Below are 16,751 nucleotides of genomic sequence, written 5' to 3'. Positions count from 1 at the left end.
ACCATAAGGGTCCATTTGGAAACCCTCTCAAGGAACCCAGCTGAGGGTCCCCGGACCCCACTTTGAGAACCACTGTTCCAATGCAACGGGCAGCCCAATGGTAGCCTACCACACTTGTGGTGCTTCACAAATGATGGGAAATAATTGATTCTAGCAGATGTCAAGCTCTTGCCATTGCCGTGCTATTTTAATTATTGGAAGACTGAATTAATCACAATTAAATGCCACTAATAAAGAAGCTTTTTTTCACTGTACTTTTGGATTCAACATGGGAAGGAGGTAGTAATGTAGTAAAGCCAGTCTCTTATTTGATTTGATTGGGCAAAGCGCGACATTGACGAGCAGTGCATCTCTGTGTCTTGCAATGAAAGGTTGAGAATATTTTAGCTTTTATAACCATCTAAAAACTGCTAAAAAAATTATACACTGCACAGGAGAGGAGCGCAGTAGCCATGGAAAACAAATGTTTTGCTGGCGTTAACAGTTCTAGCTGATATGTCTCAGCGCGGTGACCCCTTAAATGAACATTACACACTGTTTAGTAGCCTACAGTAATTTACTGTAATAAACTTTTATTCACTCAGTTCCATACAGAAACAACATATCATATCATTTAAAATGTCTGAATGGAAATAGAACATTTTGATAACAGAAACTCCTCGATGTAGCAACAGCCAGCTGCTTGATGGGGGAATGTTTATAAAAAAAGAAATAATAATAAAAAAGATAATTGTTGTCCTGTTGTATGATGAATAATGACATTTCAACATTTCAACTAACATATCTACTTCCACCATTCACTTCAGCCTCACTGGTGGAAACAAAACAAGACGTTTTTTTTGGGCGTCATTACAAAATGTATTCGATTTCTATAGGATTTTTTCTCCACACAAGGGAAAGTAAACATGTTATTTTATCATCAGATTGCCTGCTGGCTGGGCGAAGAGGAGGTCAAGAGTCACGAAACCGTATAATTAAAATATCGTTTATACAAATATCTCGTCTATATACAAATAACACCTACAGCTCTGCTGACGGTCAAAAAACACTTTCCAGATTTTGTTTTTAAGTTCATGTGGGTGGTCGTCCTCACTATGTGCCGCCCACTGGAGCCATCCACCCTCCAGCATGTGTGTGTGTGTGTGTGTGTGTGTGTGTGTGTGTGTGTGTGTGTGTGTGTGTGTGTGTGTGTGTGTGTGTGTGTGTGTCTCAGTGTTGTTGGCAGGTATGCAGGCTCCTTGCGGCCTTGTTCAGCCTGAGTTCGTGCAGCTCTCTCTGGGTCCGACACACTAGCCCCGCACCGCAGTCGCAGCGCTGGAAGATCTCCAAACCGAGCGCTCCCTTCTTCCTGTGTTTGGTACAAACCTGGATCAAACAGAAGGACAAAACAGTTAGTTTGTTTGTATTACTCATTTGATTCGACTTCCTAATTCAATTGATCAGTTATTGGCTACTGGGAGCTGCCCCTGAGCTGACCAGTACAACTACAGTCTAAATACTGTTGGTCACTGTGAGACGACCACTCAAGGTGTTCCAGGGGGTCCTCCGAAAGATTATTTAATATAGCATCACAATCAGTTTAACCACGTTAATCCTATTTCATACTTTATGCTATTTTCGTAGTATACGTTTTGCTATTTTATTATTGACACTCACCTGGCCTTCTCTTAGAACAGGCTTGCAGATCTTAGACCAGAAGTGTCGAGCGCAGCACAGTCCATCAGAGCAGTCTGACGATCTCAGACAACCGTCTCCCTCCAGACCTGCAGGACAGACAGACAGACAGACAGACAGGTGAATAACAAGTTGGATCTGAAACCGATGACATCACCAAACACAAACTAACTAGACTGTGAGGCACATTTAGAACTGGTTGTCGAACCAATCAGGTGGTACCCTGAAGAAGGCTGTTGTCAGCCGAAACGCGTGGGTCATCCCATTTAAAATGTATTATTCAAATATGAATTAGGCGCCACCACACTTTTTTCTCTTTTTTTCTTACAATCAGGTGGTTCGACTAAAGCTACACACTACAGCTCAAAATGTAGTCATCAAAGTCATATTAACGGTCAGATATCTTCATCTTTTCAGACATATTTAGTTACCAACATGACCCAAAATGTCTTCACTTTATTGCTAGTATGTATACAGTGCTGAACGTGTGTCCAAGTTCAAAGATTGACATCAGACAGAATATTGGTGGCATGTCCTACCTCTGTCTGGGAGGACCGCTGTTGGATTGTCTTCATGGTCATTAACGAGGAGAGTGTTACTTCTGGTGCTGGTACTGCTGCTGGTACCACTAGTGCTGATACTAGACGTACTACTGGTGCTGTTGGTGATTCGACTGCTAGGCGTCACTTCCTCCAGTGAAAACTGCTGCACAATGTCTGATTCCACTGGCAGACACACTCCTGGAGGGAAGGAGAGAGAGAGATCACAGTAAGTGACTGTCTAATTTACACCAGATACAAACATAATACTAAAGATTGAATACATGTGACCCACTATGGTCATTTAACAGAGACTTTACGCCATTACTCCTAAAATGTAACAATGGTACCTGTGTACACTGTAAGTTAACAGGTGGAGTTTACTGTGTACTGTCTACTGTATCAATATCCTCTCTCATACACAATATACTGTCACTGATCGAAAGATAAACTTTGATGTCATAGAGCTATCGCATTGTCTTGCATTTCATTGTATTTCAAACGTATATTTCAAAATATACCAAAGGTGGCCATCACCTATAGGCCTACGTATATTTGGAAATATCCAAATAATATTTGGCCACTCAAATATGTTTTGTTGAAGGAAAGTAAATATAAGTCAAAATCAAGAACTAGATGTTTTATTGTAACTTACCATTGCTGCACTGGTTGCCATGGCAACACATGGTGTCACGGGTGCACCTCTTCCTGCGTCGTTTGCACGGCAGACACGCCCCCCTGGCCACCAGACAGAAGCCACCTGTGCACTCTGCATCCCCCGAACAACTCAGCGACTGTACACAAATACCAATACAATACAAATAAATAAATACATGTGCATATATGAGTATGTTATACAGTGTATATGGAAACCTCATAAGTCCAAAACTGTTACTTTTTTCAGAATTCTAATTCAAAATAGCAAAAAGAGCAGATCAACAAGCTCAAAATGTGAGGGGGTATTTGAGCTTGTAATGTAGGGCATTCATCTACACAAAAGAATAAGCAACTTTAAAATATGGAGATACAAGGTTTCTGCACAACATCAAAGAGAGAGAGAGCTTTATAATTGTCCTCTCTCTCTGTAAAGTGCAATTATTGTGAAATGTGCCATTCGGATTCTGCATAATGAGTATAGGCTTCTGTAAGTAGCCTATGCTTTGATATCAATATAGGCCCACTTCTACTCAAGACAACATTTTTAATACAGATTTTTTACTTGAGTTATAGTATAGTTAGGCCTATTATACTGCAGTGGTTCTCAGTGGGGTCCAGGGACTCCTTGGAAGGTTCTAAATTGACCCATACAAGTCTGTAACTCTGACAGTGTACAAATGGTAACACTTTTGAGAACCACTGTAGGCCTATAGTACTGTGGTTCTCAAAGTGGAATTCAGGGACTCTCTATTATGGGGGTCTAAATTGACCGTTACAAGTCTGTAACTTTTACAGTGTAGGCTACAAATGGAACCAAATGGACCCGTATGTGTAGCCTACACTGTCACAGTTATGGGGAGACCTTCAAATTACAATGTTTGAGAACCACTGTGGTAGGCTTTAGTAGTTTAGAAGTATATATGTAGACTCGTGCCATTTACCTGAATGGGATCCAGCAGCAGAGTGTGCTTGCTGTCCATCACGACCATGTCCTCGAGGACGTGCAGCGGTCCCACGCCGTGGTGCGAGGGGCTCCCTGGCGCCGGGGAGGAGGGGATCTGGCTCTTGATGGCGTTGATGGAGTTCACGATCAACGAGCCGGAGCACACACACAAGAGCGCCGAGAAGAAGAACGCGAGGAAATGCATCCTTCCTTTAAAAGAAAGTCTCACTAAAAACGATGGAAAAGTTCCCAAAATCTCCCAAAAGACGCAGAGAAATAATGAAGAAATATGCTATAAAATAGCTCAATATAGCCTATATGATCCTGCTGACAAACACACGCAACTTGCACGGAGAAAGCGCAATAGTTGAATCGTAGGCTAAATAATTATGACGGGATGATAGGTCCGAAACGTCCAAAAATCCCAAAATCTGTGAATGATTTCTGAACAGCTCTCTCTCTCTCTGTCTCTCTCAGTTCGTACTGTCTCTCTTGCTACCTGACGGTCCATTTATACCACTGTGCACCCACCCACCCACACACACACACACACACACGGTCATGTGTGACAGGAAAAATTGGTGGGGGGGGGGGGGGGGGTGCTCAAAGAGGCGTGCCCAATACACACAGATGAATACACACGGGCACTGTTTACTCACTCACGCATACACACACGCACTCTACTAGCCTAGTACTTGGGGCTGCTGGACATGGGGGTCTACAGATCTATCTTCTGGAAGCAAAAACCAACGCCTCCCTGTGGTGTCTGTTATCAGCCAAACCGCTATAGGCCCCCCCAGGGATGTCATTGTCACACCAAATTATGTGCCCTGGGTACAAGGATTCACTCACATTTTGTGCTTTAACTATTGAAAAATAGCAGCTCTACAAGCTCACAGCGCGGCACCGAGTGCTGCACGGCGAGCTTGTAGATCTGCTATTTTTGAAAAATCGTTCAAATCATATTTTTCAATAGCTATAGGCTATAAAATAATTAAGGCCCTACTAACTCTAGTCCCACTCCCCCCTCCCCTTGTGACGCCCCGGCCCCCCACCGGCTGACATCAAACGCCGACTGTTTTCAGATGATCACCATTTCAACAGTTTTAAGCATCATCGCGGAATCAGCGTCATAGAACAGCCTAATCATCAATTAGGCTATTACAATCAGGATAATAGAAGGTAGATGGGAGGGGGGCTGTCGAGTCAGTGCATGCCTTTAGGCTAAAGCAAAGAAGACGCGTCTTTGGAGTGTTAATTTTTCTAAACGGCTCGTTAAATGATGACTTGCTGAAAAGTGTCATTTCGTTTCATTATAGGCTATTTCACACTTTACTCTTGAGTGACAGCGAGCATAGCCTATTCTTCTTATCCTGGCTGCTTCCCAGCGGGTCCACCGAAACAATAGATTCACTGTCATAGGCTAGTAATATAAGCTGACTGAGGTGTTTGTTAGTTTTTAAGTTATTATTTTATTTGATGTATTTATTTTCGCTATGCCTATGTGTATTGCTGTTGTTTCATTTTCTTATTCTTGTAAGTAGAGTTCGGCATTTTCATTGGGGGGGAGAGAAAACGTCAAGCTTGTGTCATAATTGGGCTGAGGGCTCTATGAGTCAATGTGATATATCACATTGACTCATATGTGATGAGATATCATATGGGGGAAAAGTGTATTTGTTCTCCAAAATAGAATAGATATGCTATAATAGTTAGTAGCCTCATACGAAGTCTATATTTAAGGCATCCTTTCTTTTGGTGTGACCTTGTAGTAGGCTATAGGCTATATCTGCCTAATTTATGTTCATTATGCTAGGGTGGGATGGCTCAGGGTAGTAAAGCTTAATTGCAATGGGCCTGGTCTTCAATAGGCTACCAAAGGGAACAGGGATATACTGTCAGACAATAAGGTGAAACACAGCACCTGCAGTGTTCAATCCAGATTCTGCACAAACATGGGGTTGAGTTCGTTCTACTGTTAACTTATGCCACCAAAATGTGGAATGTCCAACCATCACCATGCAGCCGTGCATGCAAAAGTGTGACTCCCAATTGGCCTACCCTCCTTCAAAACCTCCATAAAAGAGCACCTGTCTGCAATGTGTAACTGGTCCTAGAAAAGTCAAAGATTAACACCAGAAATGCTATTGCATTGCATGTCTTTATGTCTTGATGAATTGAATACAAGGGACCTACAAGGGAAGGGAATCCTTTTAGCATCATTGTATAATCGTAGGCTATTGTAGCCATAGCATATAGGCTATTATTTGCTAATTGTAAATAAAGTATTCAATCGATCAAAAATATGTAGCCTATGCCTAGCCTCGGGGTCCAGATCATGTGTAAATCGGTACTGTAGGCGTAGTTAATGGAATTTCTATCTCTTGGACCCCAATGTATAGGCCTGTATTGTAAAATCAGTGATAATTTAAATCATGAGAGTGCATTTGTACACTTTCTGAGTTACAAATAGGCCTACCCAAAGAGGGTCCCCGGACCCCACTTTGAGAACCACTGACGTAGGCTATAGGCTATACCAACCGGACGGTTTAAAAGCAGTAGGCGCAAACAAACATGGAAGGCCGTAGATCAGACACTGTGCTGGTGTGTGTTGTGTTAATCTGTGATCATTCGGCCCATTGAGTCAGTCATTAGCGCCGTTTGATCCCTAATTGGACCCGCTGGGGGGTCGCTGGTGAAACACACATTGCGGGCGGGGACCCGTGAGGAGGGGGACCATCAAAGGGGAGAAGGACCCCCAGGTATGCAAATAGCGTCCAGTTGGTGGTCACCTTTATAATGAGACACCGAGTGGAGGAGCTGTCGAAAAGGAAGCAAACATGAGCTGATAATAATAACTCTCTGTAGATAAGGACTTCACTCATCATCAGAGGGCTGGCTACTGCATCTCTCCCCCTCTCCCTCTCCAATTCCATCTCAGTCATCTCTATAGTCTCTCTCTCTTTCCTCGTGACATTAAGCTTCAATTAATAAAATCCAGATCGAGTATACGAATTTACTCCTATAGGGCTACGATGGGTCTTTGCATTGTGACACATATAGGCCTAACTAACAAAACAGTCATAGCATATGCAATACAAAATAAAATAAAAAACACCTAAACGCTTGACACAGTCATATCATCTGGTCGATCTAGGCCTATTCTTGAACAATAAAATAATATCCAGCATATTGGATGGGCGAGTTTTCAAAGTTAAAAACACGTGATAGGCCCACATAATAATTAATAATATATAATAATTAAACCTATTTAATCAAAAGTCAGCAGCTGACCCGAATTATAGTTTGGAAAGCCCTGACACCATCTATTAAAAAGGATGTGTATAGGCTACTGTAACTTCTTTCTAAATTGGTCTGAGAAACAAAAAAAAAAACCATCTCATTTCAAACATATTAGGAGACGCATGTAAAATTGCCATCTCTTTTAGCAACATATAGGCCTAGATGTTTGTATTTGTTGATGACATTGTGTTAATCTTTTATGTTATGATCCCTTTAGCCTGAATTAATGTCTTATTACTGCAGGCTACATGCTATTTACAGTAGGTCTATATTTCTGACTATAACATATGCATATTCAATCTGGAAAGTTTCCAAATACTTAATAATTATAATAAATAGGCTATAATAATAATTTTCGGAGCTCTATAGTCTACACAAACCCACACTGGTGAATTAAAACAGCCTCAAACAAACGCAGAGCAATTAAAAGGAACAGATAGCCTGCACAACAAACATGCCAGGTCAAGTTAAGCAAAGCAACAGTGTATTCTAAAGGAGAAACCGCAGAGAAGTCTGTCTGAAAGGTGGGTTTTTACCAACTATATTAGAACACAAACACACACACAAATGAATTAACAGTCTCACAACATCTCCCGCGGGCCCTCCCTGAACACACAGGCCCGGCCTTTGATGTCCCTAACGGGGTGATCTGGTTACAATGGAAGACAAACCTACAGCACACTTCATTAGGCCTCAATCATCTCGCATTCAGGCCCATTCTTTGGTGTGAGCGCCTTTGTTTTAATTGTGCGGCCCGGAGCCCCGCCGTGGTGTCAAACATCAAGCCTTTGATAGTAGCCGTCATCAAACAAACTGGCTTCAGCCATGGGCCGCTTCTTCTCTTCAGTTCTCACAAAGCAGCAAACCGCTGGGCAAAAAAGTTGACATCTATTATAACTATTATAGCTCTATAGATATGACATGTTTCAATGTCATTGCCATGCAGACAGAGAAAACCAATGAATCAAGCTATAGCCTATTAATGTGTGGTACATATATTCAGTGTTCATTTACTGTCTAAATCTCTTTTTCTTTTTGTCTCCCTCTTTCTCTCTCCCTCTCACATCTCTCTCTGCCCTCTCCCTCTGTATCCCCCCCCCCCCCCCCCCCCCCCCCCCCACACACACACACACACACACACACACACACACACACACACACACACACACACACACACACACACACACACACACCATCTGTTCATCACTTGTAGTGTAAAGATTGTAACCTCTCAGGTCAGTAACAGGAAGTGTTGTGTGCACCAAAAACATTCTGGGCAACAACAGGCCTCGGAAAAGTGGGCAGTCCCCCCCCAAAGTGCCCGGGCGTATCTATCTAGTGCCCACTCTTCTCACCCTATAAGTGCCATCTAGTACCCACTCTTCTCACCAAAAACTCTTCTCTAGTACTCGGTCTTACCTCCCCCCAAAAAAGATATTTCCAATTTTTTCTATAGTGCCCCCCCTTCATGTATTCCTTGAACCACCCCAGTAGGCGGCTACCCCACTAGGCCTATACATATTGTCATGAGTTCACATCGAGTCATGATGCATGAGGGGGTCAATAATAAAAGTTCAGGTTGAAATTTAGAGGCTTTATTTTAAGAAAAAAAGAAGGCATTTCAATAGAAATGGCTGGACCAATAGAAAAGCAGCAGAAAAAACAGAAAGGGCAACAGGTCAAAAGTCCTGTGTCACCTTGGCATGCAGCATCAGTAACACACACACACACACACACACACACACACACACACACACACACACACACACACAGAATATAAGCATGGGGTCCCTCCTCTCATGTCTTCACATTAAAAGCCTGCTTTGATGGGAGTGCGGTGGCCCACAATTTGACATCAGTTACGTAACATAACACACATTGCCCCACAATGCACACATTGTGGGTCAAAAATGATGAGGTGGGAGTTTTTGTGGAGCAAATTAATAATTAGAATAATAAGAATTAGAACCTGACAAGATATTATTTGGGGGGTCCAAAAGCGAGACTGAGTTTGGCACTAATCTTTTCTTCCATAGGAAGTGAAGAGAGGGAAGATTTACTCGGTTCAGAGATGATTTAGGTGGCCTGGAGAAACATAAATTATCCACATGTATCACAACATTGCTTGCCAGTGGAATAAAACGGGCTAAAACATGGTTTTATTCCAAGGTTTCGTGTTCAACCCACTGATCTTAATGTGAAGACTGCTTTGGGGGAGATGGAGATGGTGCCAGGCATTTGTGACAATAAGGGACAATTATGCCGTTTCTAAGGCACTTGGCTTGCCAAAATGAGCGTGCAGTGAGGGGGGGGGGGTGTACACAGCCACATGGGTACATGTCTCACCATTTCCAAATGTCCTGCAAAACACTGCGGTTCCTCTCCCAGAAGGAATTATTTGGCTGCAGGTGAAAAGCTACCTCATTGTGGCTGCCGCTGTATTGGCGGACAATGACAATAAAAACAACATCAACAACAACAATAATAATAATAATAATAACAACAACATCAGCAACATAAAATGTAACCATTCAAACATCAAAAAAGCATTTCAGTAACACAATCAATATCCGCAATATATTCAAATGAACCAGTGACTCTCACTTCATCGAATAAATATTTTACCACAAAATAACAATTCATACATATTATATATATAGATATACATAAATATATACTTTACACAGTAAAATCCTCTGCGTCCTCTGCGTCACTCTCAAGAGTGTACAAATGTAACCAAATGGACCAATGGATTTGTGTAGGCTACACTCTCTGAGTTAACTGAACTATAAAATGTCATTCGCACCGGGCACGATAAAGATAACTATTACAATATATATATGTTGGTGTTATCGTTGTGGTGTGGACGCTACCATCCACATGAGTTGAGAACGATTTTTAAAATGATATCTTTATCTTTATCGTGCGTGGTGGTAATGCCACTTAAGGATGATACTGTGTATTGCCTGGGCTGGACCGACAACCTATAACTGCCTGTTTTTCTCCAGTGAAGAATCAAGTTGTACAAAGAGACTGAGCTTTACAGTGAAGGACAGGGCTGTCTGATACAGGTGCCTTGCTCGCAGGGACGTGCGTGCTGGCCATTGGGAAAAGCGGGACAACTCCCAAACGGCCGGTTCATTCCTGGCCGGTCCAGGCCGGCCATTAGGAAAAAAATACAAATAAAATGTCTGCCTTCTTTACATTTTGGGGGCTGGGCAGCCAACAAAGTAAATCGTCACTGTCCATCTCCAAGTTTCAAATTTGTACATTTTTTCGCAAAGCAAAGCCCTGCTTCATCATACAAGGCCGTTGAACAAAAGTAGTGAATCATTTTTAAATGATAAATACAAAACAAACGGTTTTGGACGTACAAGGTTTCCACCCGACAACGACAAATATAACTCATGTAATTGACCCACTGGCTTGTCACTTGTCATGATCTGAAATGGCAAATCTTTGAGTAGCAGCAGCTCTATAGCGCGCAATGAGGGCCTATCCAACTCTTTTTTCCCGAGCCCAGCATGTCCCTGCTTGCTTGACGGCACCTCCCATCGCAGTGGTTCTCAACCTTTTCTGAACCATATAGGCTCCAATGCAGCCTAACAGCGAGTCACGAGTCGCAGGTTTGACTCCCGAGCCCGGCCACCTTCGCTGCATGTCACTCCCCATCTCTCTCTCCTGCGTCCTGTCCATCTCAACTGTACTATCCAAATAAAGGTAGAAAAATATATTTATCTCAGAGTGGCAACCATAACTGTAGTGTTAAGCGGAACCTATGTGTGTGTGCGGCTGTGCACCGACACCACAGCTACGCGGCAGCGCTGTCTATACAGCCCAGGCTCTGCTCTCATCTTTCCATTTAAATAGATTTTTGGTCACTAAAAATATAATCAGTTCCACTTCCTCCCTAAAATATGTATCGTAATTGCACTTTAGTATATTTAGAAACATAACATTATTCTCTCTCGTTGCGTATGCGTAGTCAGGAGAGGATCAGATCAACATCTTGTAAATAGATACAAAACATTAGTCACTCCAAAACTTTACAATAAATATGAGGACATTATCTTTCATTAAAATTTGTTTTCTATGTTGTTTTGTTGTAATAGTTGTTTCCACTGTGTGTGTGTGTGTGTGTGTGTGTGTGTGTGTGTGTGTGTGTGTGTGTGTGTGTGTGTGTGTGTGTGTCTAAGGGCCCGTTCACATTGAGCCGATCCCGGGGCCGAGGATCCCCGACCAGATTTCGGGAGGACCCCCCGGGAAAATCGTTTGGTCGGCCCCGGAATCGGTCTTGGGCTTGAACAGTACCCCGACACGATCGGATTATGTTAATTAGCTATTTTATGACCTCGGGACTCGTCGGGAGCACTCACGATAATATCAAAAAAGCTTGATATTTTCGGGTCATCGGGTAGGAATCCTTTACAATTATTGTCGTCTGAATGAGCTCACGGGATTGCATCAGATTATATGAAGCCAGCTCCTCCTTTTTTTAGGCTGCGCAGAGTGTAGGTATTCTGTCACAGCCTACACTTTTATTATTATTATTAGCCTACTTACTTTTTACTTTAGCCTACTCTCTCCCTTGTTGTAATCACTTGTTCAAAAACGTTATAGCCTATAGCGTTCTTTCTTCTTTTTTCTTCTTCTGCGCAGTCATTTGGCAACAAGGCAGTGTCTTTTTTTTTGCTGCGCAGATTTGGCTAGGGCAGTGCTGTTCTATCCGTGTATTATAAGGGCTCTAAATTGACCTTGTGCAATTTGACAGACAGACACCCTATATATAATATCTTATTCATATAATGTAATACTCAAAGTCAGAGACATTCCATTGCATTCCTTTTTTTTTTTACTTTTACGCGCGGGCTGCAGGCACATCATTGCCATTGCGCCTCTCGTTCTGTCAGTTTGTTCATTGGTCCTCAAAGAGGACCGCCAGTCCTTGGGGAGTTCCAGGGGGTCCCCAGCTAAATGATATTGAGGAACCTAGGCCTGTCCCTATTCTATATGCTTGGATGTTGGTGGGACAGTAAAAAAAAAAAAAAAAGCGAGAGGTTAAACTTTTTTTTTTCCTGCGACTGCACGCCCACAACGGCGAGGTTTGGACATTCATAATTGCTATTAGCTGATTAAGCTCATGTCTGTTTAATGTCTGGCTGGTTGCCGTTAAAATGCTGGTTGATGCTTTTTAGGAGTGGACACTGGTCAATCAATGATATTGGAGATGCGACACTCTCAGCCGTGTCTTGCTGGATGCGCATCACATCTCGCGTCTCGCTTGCCAAAAACATAACTGAATATATAATTATAATATCTATAAAGTGAGCAGCGGCCAGTGTGCGCACAGTAGCCTACCGAGAAGACTACCAACCTACCTTTGTTTTTATAATGTTTTGTCATGATGGCGCAGTTATCACTTGTGTGCAAAGGACGATGATACACGAAAGAAGAATGTAACACCAACTTCTACCAATTAATCCATTGCTGTGACAGACAGACAGGGTGAGACAGCCAACGTGCTTCCTTGTAGACTACATAATCCACTGGGTCCAGCTTGGTTCAGATCAATCATATCAACATAACAGTAATAACACCAACCAAAGTCAGAATAAAAAGAGTCCACGAATAGGCCTGCACACTCGCTCATAATGTCCTCCTCCTCCGGCTGCCAGCAGCGTCAGTTCTGCAAATGCTAAGGTATGGTAACATGGCTGTTGTCTTGCAATACACTAGTCATGTTGCCAATACCTACTTTTTAGCAACAAGCACAAGCATGATGAATTCATTTTAAGAAGTACATTTTATTATTTTCTCCTGTAATCAAGGTACGTTATACCATACCCATGTGCGCCTCTGTAGTCTAATTTGCGCAGTGATGGAAAAAGTATACTCCCATTCTTTACTTAAGTAAAAGTATCAATACTGCATTATTAGCTACAAATATGGCACAGACAGAGAGAGAGAGAGAGAGAGAGAGAGACTCTTTGTTATAGACTATAGCGAATATATTTGTTTAATTTCGCTGTTTTAATATTTAATTAGGTAATAAAATGGATTTTGGACCATAGCGAGTCAGAACACCGCAGCTGCAGGACTTCTGCGCTAATTGGGTCGTTGGCTCGTTGACTTTGCTGGCATGCGGTAGGCCTAATTGATTATTTTGGAGAAAGATAATAGTATAAATAATAGTCCTTTTGGTTACCATTTGGTCTCCATCATTAAGCTGGGGATCACCTGGAACACCCTCATTGTCAAAACATTAAACAAATGGCAATTAAACTGACGTGAAGAGAGAGAGAGAAAAACACTCTTGATTTTATCCCTCTTGAGGGGGCGGAATCTTCATCTAGTCACGTCTCTCATGGCACCACCCCCCCGAGATCGTGGGTGGCTAGAATCGCGAGACGTCGGTCTCATTTGTAATGGTCTGAGATATTTCACTTGGCACAGCGGGATATACCGGGCCCGGTCGCAAGACAGAGGATCGCTGTCGTTTGAAATGAACACCGATAAACCCCGGGCACGAGATCTGATCTGACCCAACATCGGCCTCTCATCTGTGAGGCCCTTTAGTTTATAAACTGATCTATCACTGAATTGTTTGAATTTCATTCTGTACACAGTGTGAATACAGCAACAGTCTGCCCTCTTGTGGCCAGAAAGGAGAACAGCACGGTGCTGTGATATGTTCTTATCCAGATTCCAGACCAACAGAGTTGGTGTCGATTTGACTAAACTTGGCACATGGAAGTGATAACATCTCCTCCAAACAAACAAAACAAAAAAAAACAAAAAAAAACAAGAGGAAATTCTGTCTTCGATGAGGGCACCCATAAACACTTCAAACAACCCGTTTTGGGGAAAGATATCCCCAAAAACACAAAATTCACTTTGGCAAAATGTGTTGCTGAAAAAGCTCTCAGCTTTACAATGAGACGCGATGAAGAATGGAGGGATGAGATATGTCGTTGCTGTCGGGCAGAAACCTTGTATCTCTATATTTAAATTTTGTATGTATTTCTGTTGTAAATTAATGCCCTCGTTTGTCATACAAAAGTAGTGAAAATAGTACACCTACAAGCATGAACATACTTTACACAGTAAAATCATCAGCTTGTAGTCTATTTTCACTATTTATAGTAGTTTCTTTAATAGTAATAAAAAAAAGGAACTGTTTTGGACATACAAAGTTTCCACCCGACCGCAACCATTATGTTAAATTAAAGGTTTTAGTGTACACACGACATGTGTGTAGAAAGAAAAGCCAAGTAGCCTATGTACAATGTACAAACATCAATATAGCAACAGCAGCATTATACACGAGAAAACAAGATTTACATTATGAAGAATGATGAGGGAAAAAAGGAACGTTTAAAAAAAACAAAGCATTGTTGACGATAACGGTTGTATTAAATGAGTTAACACTGTTCCTGGCAGCAGCCACACTGCTGTGGTTCTCAAACTGGGGTCCAGGGACCCCCTCAGGGCCTCTTGAGGAGGGGTTTGAGGGGGTGCCCAGTTAAATTTGTTTTGGATCAATTAGACTACACCAGTTATACTAGACTAGACTAATCAAGACAAGATAACTAAACCAGTACATCTCAAAGTGGGGTCCAAGGACTCTCTGGGTTCCTTTAGGGGTTTTTAAATTGACCCTTACAAAGTCAGTAACTTTATAACTTGTATGCAAATGGAATTGGTTCCATTAGTATACTGTTAGAGTTAAGGGTCCTTGAAATTTAAAAGTTTGAGAGCTTCAAATACATATTGATTTGGGTCTCTCCATGACATGGAGAAAATGTTTGAGAACCACTACACTGGCCAAATTCCAATACTGCATTTCTGCCTCCTCCTCGTCCTCCCCTGAACTCCGTTTTCATGTGCTTTTTTTTGGAGAAGCCGAGAGGGCGAGGAGAGGGGAGGCTCGGGGGGCGAGGGATCAGCGAGGGATACATCGAATGTTTCCCTTCTTGTCTCCGTTGCGGAAGTGTCTTCGTCGGAATGCGCAACGTCAACGTATAAATCCTCCCTCCGTCACGCGACAACCAGTCCGGGCTCCGGAGTGGTCCAGCGATCCAGCCGTGTGACACGTCATCACCATAACTAATTGCAGTCGCTTTGAAATGACGCAAACTTGGGAGCGTGGAGCGTTCTGATTCCGTAAAGCCGAACCCGATCCGATTCCTCTGTCTGACGTTTTGAGTACTGGGGGGGATTAGGCTATTGTCTGACAACAGATAAGGTTTCTATAACCCCTGACAGAGAGCCCAGAGCCAGCGTTCTCCTCTGATGTCCTGCGGACTGATGGGTAAACAAGGCTCAGCTGTGATAAGTGCTGTGAACTCAGGAGGAGTGCCTGTCTGTGGGTGTCGGAGGCAACTTCCGTGTGACGTCTCGTTCGGTTGACATCATGTGGAGCAGACAAACATGATGACGGAAAACACAGTACTACGGATTCCCGTCTCCATTCCTGCTGGTGTCACTGACTGGTACCAGTCGTGGTCAAAACCATGAAATACAATTAGATAAATTAAAATAAATACGATGCACTGACTTACTCTGCCCTAGGTCAACAGAGGAAGGAGTTTTTGCTGTTGTTGTGTGTGTCACCTTTAGGACTGTCCCACCAGGTAAAAAGGAGAACGTGAGAGAGGGAGAGAGAGAGCTGGAGGAGGGGGGGTAGGTGGGGTGAGGACTCTAAAAATCGTGGTCCCACCCTGAGGTGTCGTCCGGGGGCGGCACGTCTGCGTCCTCTGGGAAGTTGTCAAAGTTACTGGTGTCTGTAGGAGAGGACACCTGGGACAAGATCATACCGATGATGAGGATAAGAACACCTATACTAGAAATTGTAAGGGCAGTATTTGTAATAGTATTCCTAATCCTGAGATAAATGACGATGATAATAATAATAATAATAGCAGATGAGAAATAATAATAACATTTAATATCATAACAGTTTACAGTTCAGGCATTTAGCAGACGCTCTTAATCCAGAGCGACTTACAAAAAGCAAGGTAATACATACATCAGTACGATAAGCAAGGGAATGCAACAATACATGAACATCAATACAACGATTGTATAGAAATATCAATCATCCATTTTTTTATTTATTTTAAAGGTATATTCAGTGATTGTATTTCATTCAAATAAAAATATAATTGGTACATTTTCCATTCATTCTCCTCACTAGAATGTGTGCTGACCATATGGGGACTTCCACCATGGCCCGTGTTGCCAGCATAGCTAGATTCCGTTTTCAGAGGTGGCCAGCCAGTCCTCGACCAATCAGGGTAGAGTATGGCCGTCGTTATGTTATGATGTTTAGTTATGATGGTCAAAATAAAAGTTTTGAGAACCACAGTCGCTTTGAATTAAGAACATCTGCTAAATGCCTAGATTGTAAACTACTGAACTCATAAAATGCCACAGTCTCGTAGTAAATCAATCAGTATCATACCTATCCTGAAGCTGGAGACGTAAGTCTACTGATATTCAGTGATTGGGTCTAATGATCAAAATGAGAACATTATAATGGTGTAGAAAATCTATAAAAAACTAAATATTTCCACTCTGTGACAAGATGACCCCCGGCCACTTTCATTATCACTGAATACACCTTTAAAGTACAA

At 42.3% G+C, this 16,751-nt stretch overlaps 2 protein-coding genes across 9 annotated transcripts in view; both read right to left on the bottom strand.

Moving 5' to 3' along the window:
- Window positions 1–1,209: 1,209 nt before the first annotated feature.
- On the bottom strand, window positions 1,210–4,018 carry dkk1b (dickkopf WNT signaling pathway inhibitor 1b; the record flags this gene model as incomplete). The annotated part of the gene is made up of 5 exons (XM_080747250.1): window positions 1,210–1,365; window positions 1,657–1,763; window positions 2,274–2,414; window positions 2,869–3,007; window positions 3,812–4,018. The coding sequence occupies 5 exons, from the start codon at window positions 4,016–4,018 to the stop codon at window positions 1,210–1,212; spliced, it is 750 nt and encodes a 249-aa protein (XP_080603376.1).
- Window positions 4,019–15,816: 11,798 nt separating this feature from the next.
- prkg1 (protein kinase cGMP-dependent 1) overlaps window positions 15,817–16,751 on the bottom strand; it is a gene marked incomplete at both ends in the record, with an annotated part of 172,294 nt that continues 171,359 nt past the window's right edge. For all 8 annotated transcript variants that reach the window (XM_080747866.1, XM_080747861.1, XM_080747859.1 and 5 more), the window contains one exon: window positions 15,817–15,915. In XM_080747866.1, the coding sequence (XP_080603992.1) occupies window positions 15,817–15,915 (99 nt within the window). The remainder of the gene's footprint in view (window positions 15,916–16,751) is intronic.

The sequence above is a fragment of the Nannobrachium achirus genome (assembly GCF_963921795.1).
Source record: "Nannobrachium achirus genome assembly, chromosome: 18".
NCBI classification, from domain to species: domain Eukaryota; kingdom Metazoa; phylum Chordata; class Actinopteri; order Myctophiformes; family Myctophidae; genus Nannobrachium; species Nannobrachium achirus.
Note: the sequence above shows the minus strand (reverse complement) of the source record. Positions and strands in the feature narration are given on the sequence as shown.